The sequence below is a fragment of the Rhinolophus ferrumequinum genome, chromosome 28 (assembly GCF_004115265.2).
Source record: "Rhinolophus ferrumequinum isolate MPI-CBG mRhiFer1 chromosome 28, mRhiFer1_v1.p, whole genome shotgun sequence".
Taxonomy (NCBI): domain Eukaryota; kingdom Metazoa; phylum Chordata; class Mammalia; order Chiroptera; family Rhinolophidae; genus Rhinolophus; species Rhinolophus ferrumequinum.
The window spans coordinates 2,355,912-2,371,935 of NC_046311.1; the positions used below are offsets into that span (position 1 = coordinate 2,355,912).

The 16,024-nt window shown below is 41.5% G+C and overlaps 1 protein-coding gene across 1 annotated transcript in view; it reads right to left on the bottom strand.

Moving 5' to 3' along the window:
* Nucleotides 1–16,024, bottom strand: part of ADAMTSL3 (ADAMTS like 3) — a 187,217-nt gene that overhangs the window by 41,464 nt on the left and 129,729 nt on the right. Inside the window, exons 17-19 of the mRNA XM_033100157.1 lie at nt 15,085–15,214; nt 7,178–7,370; nt 6,910–7,089 (exon numbers count right to left, since the gene is read on the bottom strand). Coding sequence (XP_032956048.1) covers nt 6,910–7,089; nt 7,178–7,370; nt 15,085–15,214 — 503 coding nt within the window. The remainder of the gene's footprint in view (nt 1–6,909; nt 7,090–7,177; nt 7,371–15,084; nt 15,215–16,024) is intronic.

Consider the following 16,024-nt stretch of genomic DNA (forward strand, 5'->3'; position numbering starts at 1 on the left):
TGAATGGGTGTGCCAATTATAAGCCCTTTCCTAGGCTCCAGGGTCCTTAAAGATAGGGGGCTGCCCTCGCTCTCCTTCCCTCTGCTCCTTTCCTCTCTTCCCTCCTCCTTTCCCTTTTTCTTTTCCCTTCCCTCCCCTTTCCCTCTTTTTCCCTTCCTGGCGTCTGTCTTTTCTTCCCTCCCTTCCTCTCTTCCTGCTTTCCTTTTCTTCTTTCTTTCTGAGATAGTAATTAATTTCCAGTAATTTTTTTGTAGTGGGTTTTTTTTCTTTTTAGCAGTGGAATTGATGTTAAATTTATTTTTTAGCTATTTATTTATATAGTAAGAGAACTTTGCTTTTTTTAAAAAAAAATAATACATACCCATGATCAAGAATTCAAGAAACAGGAAAGTGTAAGAGGTAAATTTTTTAAAAAATCACCCAAACTGCTATATATACAATAACATTAATATTTGATGCTTATTGTGTACATAACATTGATATTTGATAATCATTGTGTGTGCATGCAATTTAAAATTTTAATTAGGTATATTAGCAATTTTATTAAGTATATTAAAAAAAACAATTAAAGTGAAATCAAAAGAGATGCTGAATGTCTGATCTTTTTTTCACCGTAAGTGATTAATTTCCAAAGAACCCTCTAAAGTTAAGGAAGAAGATGAAAGAAACCAACAAGATCTGAGTAGTTATTTTTAATGACATATTTTGACTTTCAAGAGTATCTACTGACTTGCTGCTAAGAAGGAAGAAGAAATACGTACATTTCCATTTCCTCTCACCTCTCTTCTGCCAACTCCCCATAGTTGTCATTAAATTATTTAGATAAGGTCACAATTACTGACATTTACGGTCTGTTCCAAAATGCAACTGTTGGTTGATTAGTCTTAATTCTGTACTCCAATGAAGAAAGTGCTCATCTTTATCGTTTTGATCATGGTCTGTACATTCTGGATTCTTTAATATGAGTCGTCTGGGTATCTCACCCTGGCCCTGAGGGTTTTTCAAGAAGGGCTTATCAGAATGGCATTCTCTTCTGTCTCCCTTGCTTTACTCCACGAAGAACAACCCAGACGAAGAGAAATTCCTTGGGTCATACTTTCTTTCCCTTTGCATCGTGTGGCCCCTGTTCCATTGTCTTCTTGCATTGAATGCTACTGTGAAGACACGTGAGGCCAAACAGGGAATTTTGTTAAATGTTTGCCTTGTCTGCTCAGAGGCCTGTGGGTTCTTTCTTTATCCATGAAGTTTGGAACCTTAAGAAACTTCCATCTCCGTCATCCTTTGTTCTTGGCACATGGTATACCATTATCACTGCACATTAAACTTTTATTAAAGGAAGTGAATTCCCCTCTATTATCTCTGAATATTTTTCTGTTCCATTTGTTTTTTTCTTCTCATAAATACCAGTTACGCTAATGTTTGATCTCCTCTGTCTGTCTACCATATCCATCATTGCCTCTACAAACCAATTTTACATCTTTACTCTTTTCCATATCATCTGATATGAGTTATTGCGGCTTGGATACTGTACCCGCTTTCAGTCATTTCTGTTAATTTTGTTGTTGTCGTTCATAGTATAACTTTTATGTCTGTTATTTTTTTTGTTCTAGTTTTTTTTCCCTGGACTCCTCCAGTTGTCTTTTTATCTTCTTTTGGAACTCAAACTTCATCTTTAAGCCACTTTCCCCTAGACATCATGACTGTAATTCCCTCAGGAATACAGAGCCCATTTGTGGTAACTTTTCTCTGGGTGACATCTTTATGATGTCATGTCATTCCTGTGACTCTTCCTTTCTGTTCCTGTTGCCCGTCCCCTTCAATCCTCCCCTCCCCACCCGTTTTGATGCATAGAGTTTATGCTGGAACTTGAATGTGCTGGTTGCTTGTGAGTAACACGGGTGGAGAGATGAGCTCGGGCAGCTGACATGTTTGTTGTCTTCAACGTTTGTCACCAAATTCCTTATTTCCTTTGCCCACGTCTCTCTTCAGATTTTGGTGCTTGAATGGTTGGTGTGACTTGGAGAAGAGGCTCTTAAATCACTGACTCCCTGAGGACTAACATAGCAATGGCCACGCCTTCCTTCACACCCGGCCAGTAGGCACACCAGTGAGGTTTCTCTCTCTGCAGGGATATTCCCAATGTTCTCAGGGGTGGCTCATGGTCCTTTGTCTGGTCCCTGTAGTCAATGAGCTGCTGAATAGGCCTTTCTGGACTGTCACACTAACTCCTAGACAAATCTGTATGCTGCTCGGTGCCTGAGGAAATATCTGTCAGCTCTCCGCCTTCCCCCTCCTTTTGTTCCAGATTTTCTGGTCTTTGGCAGGTGTGCTTCATAATTTATAGTTGGGGATTGTGGCCATTTCATTGTTCACTGAAGACAGAGTGTTCTCCCTTTTTCATTCTCTTTGTTTTTTTTTGTTGTTGTTGGGTTTCAAAGGAGGGGAATGGAACTTTTTAAAAAGCCTTTATTGTCATCTTTAACAGAAAGCCCTAATTATTAATATTTTTCAGTACAAAGAGAAGCCTTTTGTAACCTTTTGAACAAGTAATTTAAAATTGCCATTTACCAAATTATGATTTTCTTCACAAGTCAAATCATCATCTAGGAGTTTCCCATATAATAAAAATTTCGACTTTTTATGAAACTACCTTTGTCAGCCATTTTGTTCAAATAACACAGTGATTAAATAGTTGCTAACCATCACTCGTAAGCCATTTCTAATGATAAACATTTGAGTTTTCCTGTCCGTTACAAATGGGAGGATCAATGGTAAACTTTTTTTCTGAACAGAGGTCTTATGTGACCTTGTGTCTGCTAAGTTCAAAGTCGGACTGCCGTTAGAGAACGTTCAGCTCCCAGAGAGAGAAGACGACAGAACCAACACCATTAAATTCACAAAGCAGCAACCTGATGCCAAAGCGTCTGAGGTTTAGTCTATAGAAATCTGTTCGATTCCTCAGGAAGAGCTAGTTTGTGCATCTTTGTAAGCCATCGTCTGTGGCCTTTGAACTTGAAGGTCAGAGGGACAGGATGTCAAATCCTGGGCTCACATCTTCTTTCTTTGAGTATATTCAGTACATTGCTCCACAGTTTTCTCGCATAAAGTGTTATTGTTGAGAAGTCTGACACTAATCGTATTTCCTTTCCCTAACACGTGACTTGGTGCTTTTTCCTGGATACACAAATACATTTTTTATCTTTAAAATCCAGTCGTTTTAGAATGTCTTGATAGTCTCCATTCTGGGTCAATTTTCCTAGGTATGTGGTACGACCTTTCAAATGGTGATTTGAGACTTTTATTTGAAGTTGTGTTCTGTTATTTGTTTTGTTTTTCTCTTCCTGGGACTCTAATTATATATACATGTATTTGTTGGATATTTTCCCCCTGTCTTTTTACCTCTATAACTTTTGCATGAATCCTTTTCATTTGTCTTCAGTTATTTTCCTCCCTCATTTCCCTTATAACCCTTCATTCTTGTGTTCTTTCTGGTTGAGTCTACATTTCTGAAATTTTTCCCCCTCAGTTTCCTAATTCTTTCTAGAACCCTGTCAGCTGTCTTTTCACATCACTGTTATTTATTCATCTAATTTCTGAGTTTTTCTAGTTCTGATTTGTTTCTATAGTTTTCTTAATTTCTTTTAGCTCATTTTGTAATAGTAAGTTATATTTTTATCGGCCCCAAGGCCGGATTTTTCATTCATTGGTATGTCACTGATACTTTCATCTTACAGTATCTTTATATGGGTTTACTGATGCTCTTATTTAAATGAAATAGATTTTTATCTGTCCCTTTAGGAGAGTATAAGGGGGTAAAAGTGTTTCAGGGTAGTGATTTTCACTGTCAAGGGCTCCTTCCTCTGGTGTCAAAAAGAAGCGCTCAACGATTTGGCCCCTGTTCTGAGATTTGTACCTTCTGGACCCTTCCACTGCCAGGGATCCGAACATTCGCTTCCTTTACCACTTGTGAGCCTTCTCAGGTGTTTCTGAAGTCCTGAAGGATGGGAGCTGCTCGGGGGATCTCCCCATGACCTTTCTCACACTCAGCCACACACTATGCCCCGGGATCCTGTCTCAGCTTCACCGACTCCTCTCAGACCTGCCTGCTGAGGTTCGAGCTAGAGCAGGACTAGCTCCCTGCGGTGGGCTTCACTGCTGATGTCTACATTCCAGGGCTCCTGGCCTTGTCTGTACGCCTTTTGATCTCTGCCTAGCTGCTCAACTGGCAGCTTCTACACAGTTTCTGCTACATATTGGATACGGTTTGGCCTCACTCACCTATATCACTTTTGTTAAAACTGTTATCTGTGTGTGTGTGTGTGTGTGTGTGTGTGTGTGTGTGTGTGTCTGTGTTTTCTTTCCTTTGGCAATCGCAATTGCTCTATTATTTGCTTTTTTAAAGATATCCCAAATCCTGGGGATATCAAACAACTCTGCTGTGACCATGAGCTTGCTTCCCTAGAAGATTTCCTAGCTTCGTAAAGGAACTACTGTTTAATAATATACTTTTCGAGAGCATGGGATTCACTTTCCATGGTTTCAGCTACCATCTAAATGTTGATAGTTCCCCAAATTATAACTTAATGCAGATCTCTGTGGAGCAACAATTCTGTAGCGATACCTTTATGGACCCTCAAACTACATACATTTCAAAAGTAAACTCATTTTCTCTTCCTTTCAAGTTACCTTTCGAATATATTTTTCCTTCTCTAATTAATTTAAAAATTAATGCTATCTCTATCCATTAACTAACCAAGACAGAAACCTGAGACACCCTCTTTTTCACTCATTTATTATCAATTTGATTACCGAATCTGTCAGTTATAGCTCCTAAATATCATTCAAAACTATTTACTATCCTCTATACCAACTGCTTCAATATCTCATCAGTTTTACTTCAGTTTCCATCTAACCAGGTCTCTCAAGCTCTGGTTCCTTCTTTTCCTGATATACCGTCTTCATTGCAGCCAGAACTACATGTCCAAAGCCTGCACTTTACTTCCTTATTCAAACACCTTCCACCATGTCCTCAATTTGGAAATCCATGTGTCCCAGACATACCTTCAGCTGTTCTTTGTAAAATTTCTCCCTTACAGAGATCTTTTCCCTTTTTCTTAGCATATGGATAAGTTTCAAAAACCGAAAGTTGGCAGGTCGGAGGCGATGAAAACGTCAAAGGGGACCCCAGTGTGGGAAAGATGCTGGTGCCCTGACAGAGCAGGACGTAAGATGGGGGCCTGGATGAACAGTTGTCCCTTTACTTTCCCACGATGAGGGTGTAAGCCATTTAGAGAGCTGGGAACATGGTAGCGAACAGAAGATTAGAGACGATATTCTTGGAGACAGAGAATCACACGTAGAGGTTAGAGAAGCCATCCGGATACAGAATCAACTATGGAGGGGGGAAAATGCAGTGATGGACATCAAAGGGTCAAATACTGAGCTTTTGGGACATTGGAAGAAGACGGAATCAATAGAAAAGATGCAGTCAGGTAAGCAAGGAAAATAAAAAGCACCACGGAACACCATGAAGTTAGAATGACGAAGGTAGACAAAATGGTCAAATGCTCCATCCAAGTGTAGAGAGTAAAAAACGAGCAAAGGCTACTGGATTTCAGTCTAGGATGGAGCAACAATACAGGGAAATGGGGTGCAGATCGCAGAAATCCACTATTTGGAAAGACCACCCCATATATGAGTCAATGCTCCTCTCTTATAACTTGGAAAGCAGTGTAAGAATTGAAGCTCCTTTCTGCCTAAAACTTAGTTCAGATCTAAGGAAATCAAGGAAAACAAATGAGCCTCTGCATGAACAAAGCCCAACCATGCCGTGAACAGAGCTCGCGTCGGGGAGAGAAGACTATTCCAGCTACAGGCCAGAGGCCTGGCCTCCTGAAAAATGGAAATTTTGGTGTGGCTCTTTAGCCTTTCTGGGGCCAGGGTTAGTGGCCAGTTTCAGTGTGGAATGCCCTCATCCAGAACCACAAGATGGACAGCTGCCCCCAAGTGAGCCATCCCGTGGCAGAGGAACTAGTCTGGCAGAAAGCTTTAGGGAGGGTGGCAATTTGGTGTCGGAGTGTCTGCCAAAACAAAGCAATGAAATGAAATGAGAGGAAATTTCAACTAACAGGGGAAAAAAACTGAACCCAGTAGGAAACCCAAACTGCTAGCTACATGTGTGCCGGACCAGACCCAAGTCCAAATGTCAGCTTTTGGTTTCAAGGGCTCTGAATGGCTCTGCTGTCCTGTGCACGTGGGCCACACCTGTCCCTCCTCCCAGACGGAGGCTTCCTAGAGACGTGACCTTGGCTGGGATGGGAGGAGGTCTCAATTGTGCTTGGGCTGGCCTCTTGAGGGGTGTACGAACTTGCTTTTTCTCTGACGAATGGTTGCCTAGGGAAATGGCCGGCCTCAGGTCCAACCCAGCTCAGGTGTGGAACCTTCTCTTTTGTCTCCTCTTGTTTCTCCCAGCAATGCCCCCCACTGCCCGGACCCCCTTCCCCGCAAATCACAATAAAAGATTTTCCTGTCTTGTGTTAGCATGTCTGAGCTTTTCTAAAGATCACTAACTATGTCAACACCATTTTTCATTTCCCCTGACTTTGCAAAGACTTTGAAGGAAGAATATCTACCCGCTCGGATCTCTGTAGGACCTTGAGACCCATGGCCTCAAGGACACGACAAGCCAGATGGTCACACCACACGGATGCAGAGGAAGTAGCTCCCCATTGAAATGCAATAATAACTCAGGTCACTATAAGTTAAGGCTGGGAAATGCGATATGATTTTAGGGAGTGGAGACTTCACCGCACACGAGTCTCAGCTCTCATCTTGGGGAGGAAAGACTCAGAGGCTGAAACAAAGGAGGGGCAAGAAAGCAAGAGCTGTGAAGTGGGGAATGGTGCTTACCTTCGACCAGTCTCCCACGGTTAAATGTGGAGGGCAGTCTGTTCTGGCACAGGACTTATGAGAAGATGCCTTGGGTCCTTGGCACAATTCATCTGAGAGATTCAGAAAACTGCCATCTGTTAACAGCTGCCGACAGGTGACTCTGCGATTCTGAGTTCCCCCACCACACGTCCTGGAACACTGCAAAGATGGAAGGAGGGGAGTCAATGCAGAGTTCTCACGATCACAAGCCTGGTGGGTGTGCCACGGAGTCACCAGGCTGCCCTACCTGCTGCCATTCTTCAATGTGCCAGCTAGGAGGGCAATCAAACTGATTGCAGGCTTGTAAGGCGTGGGGCTTTTCATCTCTGCATTCCTCGGCAGGGGCAGGCGGCTCCCCGGGCTGTAGGCAGTACACATCTCGGGTCTGGATTCCAACACCACAGGTAGCTGAGCACGGCCCCCAAGAGCCCGTGTGCCACCTGTGTCGAAAAAACAAGTGGGGAAGTGGGACTGTCTGATGAGACCACGTTTCAAGTTCCCTCTGGACCTGCAGACTTCACACTCTGCACAGAGCAAATAGTCATAGCAGCTCCAGCGATTCAAGTACACAAAGATAACGTGTGAAGGCAAGAAATGTCAGGCACACGTTTGAAGATGTTATCCATTTGGGAAAGTCCAGAGTAAAAAGCAGGAGATTCTTCCCCATCCTACCACCGTGTACCAATAATAAAATCACGGTTTTGTTTTGTATAAAGCCCCAAGGCAAACATGATTTATACAGGCATCAGAAGACATTTGAAATGCTTAAAAGCACACTTCAGAAAAATCTTCAGGGCACCTGGATTCCTTATTTGGACCATCCCTAAGAAATATTATTTTGTGTTACGATTGGATTTACTACACATATCATTAACGCGATTCCTTTCCAATAAGATCTTGGGGAAAAAACAGGTTTTCTCATGACACATCTGTACAAATGAAAACCAAGGCAGCTGATTTGGGTATAGATTTCCACGTTGCCTTCCAGGAAGACTCTCTCACCTCAGGCTCCCACCAGAACACAAGTGCCTAGTTTCGGCACCCATCCCCAATCGCAGGTAGTGTCACAGAAAAAGCCTCTGCCCATCTGATGGGTGAAAAATGTTGTGCATTATGGCTATTATAATTTGGGGATATTTTATTATTAGCAAACATGAATTTTTAACTAGTTGAGGTAGAGATATATCACGAGGTAGCAATTTTTAAATGCTTAAAATGTATATAAAACGATGTTTGCTCCAGGGTAGTTTGTAATAGCATAATAATAATAATAACAACAATAAATTAAATCACATTTTACAAAATGGAAGGAAGGAGACAATCTAAATGTTTAACAATAAAGAGCAAAATAAATAATTGCCTATTTATACAGCACAATGCTAGCAGCATTATTTATTAAAATAATAAAGTAGATGTATAGTTACTGACATTGAAGTTCATTTGTGATATATTTTTATTAGAATAAAAGTCATGAAATATCTTACAGGGCATAATCATATTGTTTTATGCATTTATACACGCATGCAGAAAAACAGTCGGGATAATTATACATCTAAATGTTAACAGGTATGTTCTCTAAATTACAGGACTTTTATTTTCTTTATTCGCACCAGTATTTTCTCTGATTTTTCTTGTAAATAAGCAGTCATTATCAGAAAAAATAAGTCAGATCTTTGGAAAAAAATCAGTGTTCATTAAAAGGTGATTTTCAGTATTTTTCATTTCTAGTTTCCCTATAACAAATACTTTTCTTGTGTAAATAAGAGGAAAAATAAAAAACGAAAAAATAGTATTCAAGACAAATATAGCAGGACAAAAAGTAAAATTTTTATTTAGGAAGGCAAAAGTTTACAATGAAGATATAATGGTTATACAAGTGGCAGACTGAAGAAACAGTTCAATTATGTATGAAGTAGTAGCTAAAAGATATCAGAAAAATTGGAGGATATATAATAAAAAATTTTAAAAGCTGTAAAATACTTTTCTAAGCCCCTGGCATATCAAGAAGGCAAACTTTAACATGAATATAGGGAATTTAATAATATATTTGAAAATCTCGATGAAATAGATAACTTCTTCAGGAAACTATACAAAAGTTCTATTTAAGAAAGGGACTAGATCCTGCTAATTTTGTGTTTGAATACCTATAAATTTTTAAGAAACAGGTGAATTCCCATGTTATTTAAAATGTTCCAAAATAAAAAAGAGGATTAAAATATTTTAATGCATATTATCTATCTAAGATAAACCTGATCACAAAGGCTAACAAATACATAGAAAGAAAAAAATTTTTTACACGATTATATATGCTAAGTCCTAAATATAAGAGAAGTATAAATTCTAAGTAAAATAGAAGCAAAAGATCAAAATAATACACAGCATATGCTATGGACTGAATGTCTGTCTCCCTCCCAAATTCCGATGTAGAAGCCCTAACCTCCAATGTGATGGCATTGAAAATTAGGTCTTTGGGAGGTAATTAGGGTTACCAGAGGTCATGAGCGTGGGGCCCTCATGAAGGGAAGAGTGCCCTTGTAAGAGGAAAAACCAAAGAGCTTCTCTCTCTCCGCCATGTGAGGGCACAGTGAGAAGGTAGCTGGCTGTCTGCAAGCCAGGGAGAGACCTCTCATTAGAACTGAACCTGCGTGGCACCTTGACATTGGATTTTTCAGTGAGAAAATAATTTTTTGTGTTTAAGCCCCTCAGGCTATATTTTGTTGTCACAGACTGAGTTGACTCACACAGGATGTTTTCTGACCACAATGAAACTATATCAGACAACCCCCCAATATTTAGAAATTATGCAATAAGTTTTTAAATTACTCATGGGTCAAAGAAAAAAATCACAATGGAAATTAGATAGTCCTTTTAAATGCATGTTAATAAAAATATGAAATGTCAACATCTGTGGGATACATCTAAAATCATGATTAGACAACAGCTTTAAATGCATATATTAAAAAGGCCAAAAATAATCATCTAAGTATCCATTTCAAGACATCAAAACAGAACAGTAAATTAAACCAAGAAAGTAAAAGAGAGAAAACAAAAAAAATAATATGAATTAGAGAACAAAATTTGGCTATCTGAAAGAGTAACAAATTTGAGAAATTCATGGTAAATATCCTTATTTCATCCTTGAAATAGTGTTTCCCTAAATATGCAAGTCTGGGCGGACAGTCATTTTCTGAGACATTTGAAGATAATACTCTATTATTGTCGATGAGAAGAAAACCATCCGTTTTTGTTATCATTCTTCTCGTAGATCTTTTCTCTCTAGATGTTTTTGAGACATTTTCTTTGCCTTTGGAGTTCTAAGGTTTAAGGACTATGTGTCTAGGTGTGTATTTCCTTTTATTTTTCCAGTTTAGGATTTGTTGTTGTGACTCCATACTCCTTTGGAAGGGCTTTCAGGATATCTAGTCCAGTATAAGGCTAAACGTGGATGTCCACATTCACATACCGAAAAGCAGTTTAGCAAGTTTAGCTCTTGGTTGCGCCCACAAGTTTGCCTCCGTACTCTGAAGCTATTATTCTTTTGTTTTCTGGAAACTCCAGTTGTTAATAAGTTCTTTGCAGTTAATGCGTCTTTCACGTTTTGTAGCTTTAAAGATTTTCTTGTCATCCTTGATTTTCTGCAGTTTCATTATTATTAAACACCTAAGTGGGGATTTCTTTTCATTTATTTCTCTTAATACTAGAAGTGGATATTTTTTCTTAAGTTTTAGTAAACAGTTTATTTCATATTTTTCTTCTCTGCCATTACCTCATATGTCTTAACTTTCTCTCTTCTCCCCAAATCTTCAACTTTCTGTGCTTTGATTCATTTGACTTCCTCAGCACTACCTTCAAGTAACCAATTCTTTCTCAAATTGTCTATAGTTTATTCTTTTATTTCACTGACTTTTTCATTTCTAGGTGTTTTCTTTTCAACTTGTTATTTTTAATGCCTATTCTCACTACATCTCTGCCTATTTCTCCTTCATAATTCCTAGTTCTTTATACAGATATTATTTATTCATTCATATCTAATAACACTGACTTTAAAGTCTTTTTCACGTTGTTCTTCTACTTTAATTTCATCCAGAGTGAATTCATTTTTCAGTTGTGGAATCTGTTAACTATGTTCATTAGGACTAGATTTTTTCATGTGTTTTGGAGTTACATTTTGCAGGCTCAATTTGAAGAAAGGTTTCTCTCTCTCCACCTCCCTTTCTCCTCTCGTCTCTTAACCGTCTGTCTCTGTCTACAGTTTTCTTTGCCTCCATCTGGGTCTCCAGCCTGGAACAGGCCTGACATGAACAACAAGGCACACAGCCCTGTAAGGACAGTGCAGATCTGATCCCTGAGCCAACATGCAGTCCGGGGCTGAGTCTGATCCCAGCACCCTCCATGTTGTCCCCCATTGCCCTGCGTCAGCCGCCTCCCAGAAACCGTGGATTTGGGTCGTGATCAGCAGCAGCTTTTTATCTGCTTCGATTCACATGGAAGTAGTGACCTTGGTCCTTTCTCATGAATTAGAAGAGGGATGTTCCGCCCCTACTATCTGTAGGCACGACCTCTCATTTACCCCGACTGCTTTGGGGCCTCAAGCCAGAAGAGGCACAGGTCCTAGTCCAGTCACCACTTCACTCTCCCGTCCCTGTCCCAGCCCGGTGGTTCTTTTCATGATTCTGTCCCTCGGCGTATCATTTCAATTGCCCCATCTTTATACATCCTCTATCACTGATTTGCATGGGGAGCAGAATGTGAAAGTAAAACACTATGTTACCTGGAGGCCTATTGGTTACAGTCTAATTGATTATATCTACATTTCCAGTCGCGTTAGTGGCGAGGGAAATCATCAAGAGTAGATCTCTAGGCCGTATTTTGAGGACAATCGAACTCCATGGCTAAGTAATTAGAAGGCTTTGGTTTCACTATCAAAACAGTTGAGCATAAGTATGTAACGTATTTGGAGTGACTTCAGGATGATCATCTTTCAAGAAAGTAAAGCTAGAAGAATCAATTAGATGCACAAGGGACTGGAAATGGAACCTTTTTTAATCCAAGAACCGGGTAAAAATTTTTTATGACTACACAATGGACTAAATACAGAATTTTTTAAAATTCAAGGACTGGGTAACTAGTTGGTACAGAAACACGTCTTGCTTGCCCCTCACTTTCCTACTTCCCGCCCTAGCAGTGTTGAATTCTGTCAGAGAAGAAGGCTCTCCTTAAACCACTGGGGTCGTGATGTAACCCTGCATGTTTCTACCAGTGCTGGCTCGCTTCTGGAAAAAGCAAACTCCATAAATAGCAGACACTCAGCAGTTATAGGATAGACCAGGGAGTAACCCCACAGAGCAAATAAACACACAACACCCTACCTTGGATGGTCCAGCTAATACATCAAATACACTTGCCTTTGGGTAAATAAAGATCCACTGACCGTCCAACCCAACCTCCGTGGTAAGTTTCACCCTGGGGCGATATTTTACCGCGATTGCCCTTGGAGTCAGTAAATATTTGTATGGAAAATATTATGCAACTCCCTGTTCCTGTTATTCCTACACCACTGGTTTCTAGAACCTAAAACATTTTTGTAAACTTACCTTTATTTTGGCATCAACCCTTTGTCTCTGCTGTACTTTATTTATTTTTTTTCCAATATAACTCTCAACCTTCAAAAAGTTGATTAAATCTGCAACTTTGAAACGAGGACTAGTGTATCCCTCTGCATAAACACAGACCCTTCCTTTTGCAAAGTGGCCAAGACATATGTGCGCTCTATTATTCCTACTTGGACGCTCTGTGGCAGACACTCCTGTGGAGGGTCACGCGCACGAGCTCTTGCTGAGGCGCAAGGACGTGGGGCAGGAAAACCGCCCACGGCTGGGGCACCAAGAAAGCAGCCTGTGTCCTTCAGGGCCCCGAAGACACAGTGTCTACACTAGTTAAATCTCGATCTGATTTGCGGAGCAAAGGAAGGCCAGCCATGCAACCCAAGCTCAAGCCGGCCTTGACCTCCTGGGAAGCTCAAGCAAAGGCTCTTGTTCCTAGAACGAAAACAAGCCGCGAGTATTGAAAACTACTCATGAGAAGACATGGGGATAATTGCCACAGGCCCAGGCTTAGTGCTGGAGGTGGGACTGGAAAGTGAACTGGAAAACACTCCTCCACAATGAGAGGCTGGAGCTGCCAGGGACCGGGCTGATCGCAGAGTCTAACACCTTTCATTGTTACTCCGGTTAAGAAACTAGAGCTGAGGGACGTGTCTGACATTCCTGGACTGATGAGCTCTACCCGCGTCCCTGAGCCATTCCCAGTTCTCTGTGGTCGTCATGAGTTCCCCTCTATAGGCGTCTCATCCCCCATTTCCCATTCTGTTGGATTTGCTTGTACCAGCGAGAGAAGTGAGCCAATAATTACTTTTATGGGAGAGAAGAGCTCCAGGCAGAGGGCACAGGATGTGTACAAAGGCCCAGAAGGCGTGAATGAGCAAGAGCATGGGTCACAGGGAAAATGTACTGTGGCTACTGAGCAAGTTCCTTGGGGGCGGAGGGATAGGAGAGAGAGATGTGTGTGAGGGTGGTGAGGGTGGTAGTGTCAGGAGATGTGGTCCAAGAATCTAAAACTAGGGTCACAAAGGACTTTATATGCTGTTATGGGTTGAATTGTTTTCCCCCAAAAGATGTCCTAATCCCCAGCACCTGTGAACGTGATCTGATGTGGAAATAGGGTCTTTGCAGATGAACAAGTCAGGATGAGGCTATTAGGGTGGGCCCTGATCCATTGTGAGTGGCAACCTTATAAAAAGGAGAAATTGAGTCACAGAGACAGATAGAAGGAAGACACATAGAGAAAATGGCATCTTCAAGCCAGGGGATACCTGAGGCCAGAAGAAGCTAGGAGAGAGGCATGGAACAGGTTGTTCCCTCAGACCCCTCGGAAGCAACCAACCCCGCCAACACCTTGATTTTGGACTTCTAGTCTCCAGAGCTGTAAGACAATAAATTCACGTTCTTTAAGACACTCAGTTTGTGAAACTTTGTTATGGCAGCCCCAGGAAACTAACACCTATGCCAAAGTAAAGAATGTGGATTTTAGTCCACACATGAAAGGTTTATGTGAGAGGTTCACATGGCCACTGCAATTTAGAAAGATCTTTCATAGTCACATGTGTACATGGGGATCAGAGCAGGAAACACTAAAGGCAGGAGTTTTAGAAACCATTGAAAGAGTTCAGCCCAGACATGTCTGAGGTAAGGCAGCGGCGGTTAGGAATGGAGAGGACAGATTTATAAAATACCATGAAGTAAACTGTCAAGAATGCCACGCCCATGTTATTGGAGGAGAACTGAAACCGCAAAAAGCCACTTAGCATGAAGCCACTCTTATCACAGAAGAGTGATTAAGACAATAAAGGCAAAGGAGAGAAAGGAAAGGTTGGGGCTGAATTCTCAAAGGTCTTGTGTGAGAAACCAGTGAGCTAGAACCTTCAGTAGCCAGAAATACCCAGGGACAGAGGAGGTAGGAGAAAACTTACCTTCCCCTCTGATAAAATCCCCCAGGATCTTATAAGGACTTAAGCCGGGAAGCAGAATAATTTTTAAGGTCAACCTTTCCAACCAGAGTCCAAAAAGAAGTCACCCTCACCTACCTATTCTTTGGGGCCTGTACCACTGCACCCCACAATCTAAGATCCAAAGCAAGCCAGTGGGAAGGGTAATGGCACACTGGTGTGAGTTCTAGGTAACAAACAAGAGATCACTCAGTCATTCAACAAACATGGACTGAGCACCTACTTTGTGCCAGTGCTAACTCTACTTCAGACCCTGTGCTCTGTCATGTGGCATTAGGTGAATAAGTGTCCTTGAGCAGATAGACAGGAGAGAGAGAACAAACCTGTTGACCTCAGGGTTTTGCCAACCGCAGGCCACTTTATGTTCATCCGTCTTTGATGCAGACCAAGTCAGGCTAAAGGAAATCCCTGCCTAGCATGGCAGTATTTGCACACTGAAGCAAGAATTTGGCTGCAGCATAACTTGAGCAGAAAAGGGAACTACTGAACATAGGCTTGGCTGAGCTCTGCCTGCACATGTGTATTTCTCTACAGGAAAGGGTGTTACCTCCCAGGCACGGTGTGTCCCAGGAGGACACGACAACACATACCTGGGCGGGCAGGGTTCCGTGTTACAAGCCTGGCTCATGGCTGGAGGACGGTGGGTGGTGTCACACAGGGTGTCATTGACTGTCTGCTGGGTCTGGATGTGTAAGCACACTGCTATGGCTTCTTGATGGCCTGGAGGTTGGAAAGACAAAAAAACACAAACAGCTTAGAACAACTTTTGGATGGAAAGAGGAAAACTGAGTCTTGGGTCTTCTCGTTCTTAAGCCACTGCCATTGAGCAGCTGCAGGCTGTACTTCAGGGTACATGGCGGGGAGGAGACAAACAACTGCATTTTCTAAAGGCCCCTAGTCTTTGATATTCTCTTAGTCACCTTTTCAACTCAGCCCCTCTACCCTCTCTCCCCCAAATACACTCAACCCGAAACATTAAGGAGTATCCCCGACTCTCCATCCGTCTTCAAACTTACCTACATCGCAAGTGTCCTCAAGCTGGGGCATCCCTTAAACGAATCACCAACGCATCCCTTCCAAACATATATATTTTCACTAAGAGGAACTTTCATATCAGCTGCTACAGATAACATTTTCTCAGTATCACTGCATATGTGCTACATTCGAGGTATAACCCTTATTAAAATTTTCATTATGGCTTGAGCTGCCATTCACGACCACTGTAACACTCCAAAGCACTGTAACCCATTGGGTCAGTGCTTTGGAGTGTGCAAAGTGCTTTCACATATGTCCTTTGAGACCACAATAATCTTGGGAGGTTAAAAGAGGGGTGTCATTATCTCTATTTTATTCATTTAGTAAGGAAACTGGGGTTTGGAGAGAAATTAAGACAGCAAAAATGTGGCAGATTTAAAAAATTAGATTTGCTGCCCCCTAATTCAGTGGTCTTTCTTTCGTACTCTAGGGATTCCAAATATGAATTCTCACAGGCTTGTGTTTCCTTTAAGGCCAGACAGGTGTGTCTAACTC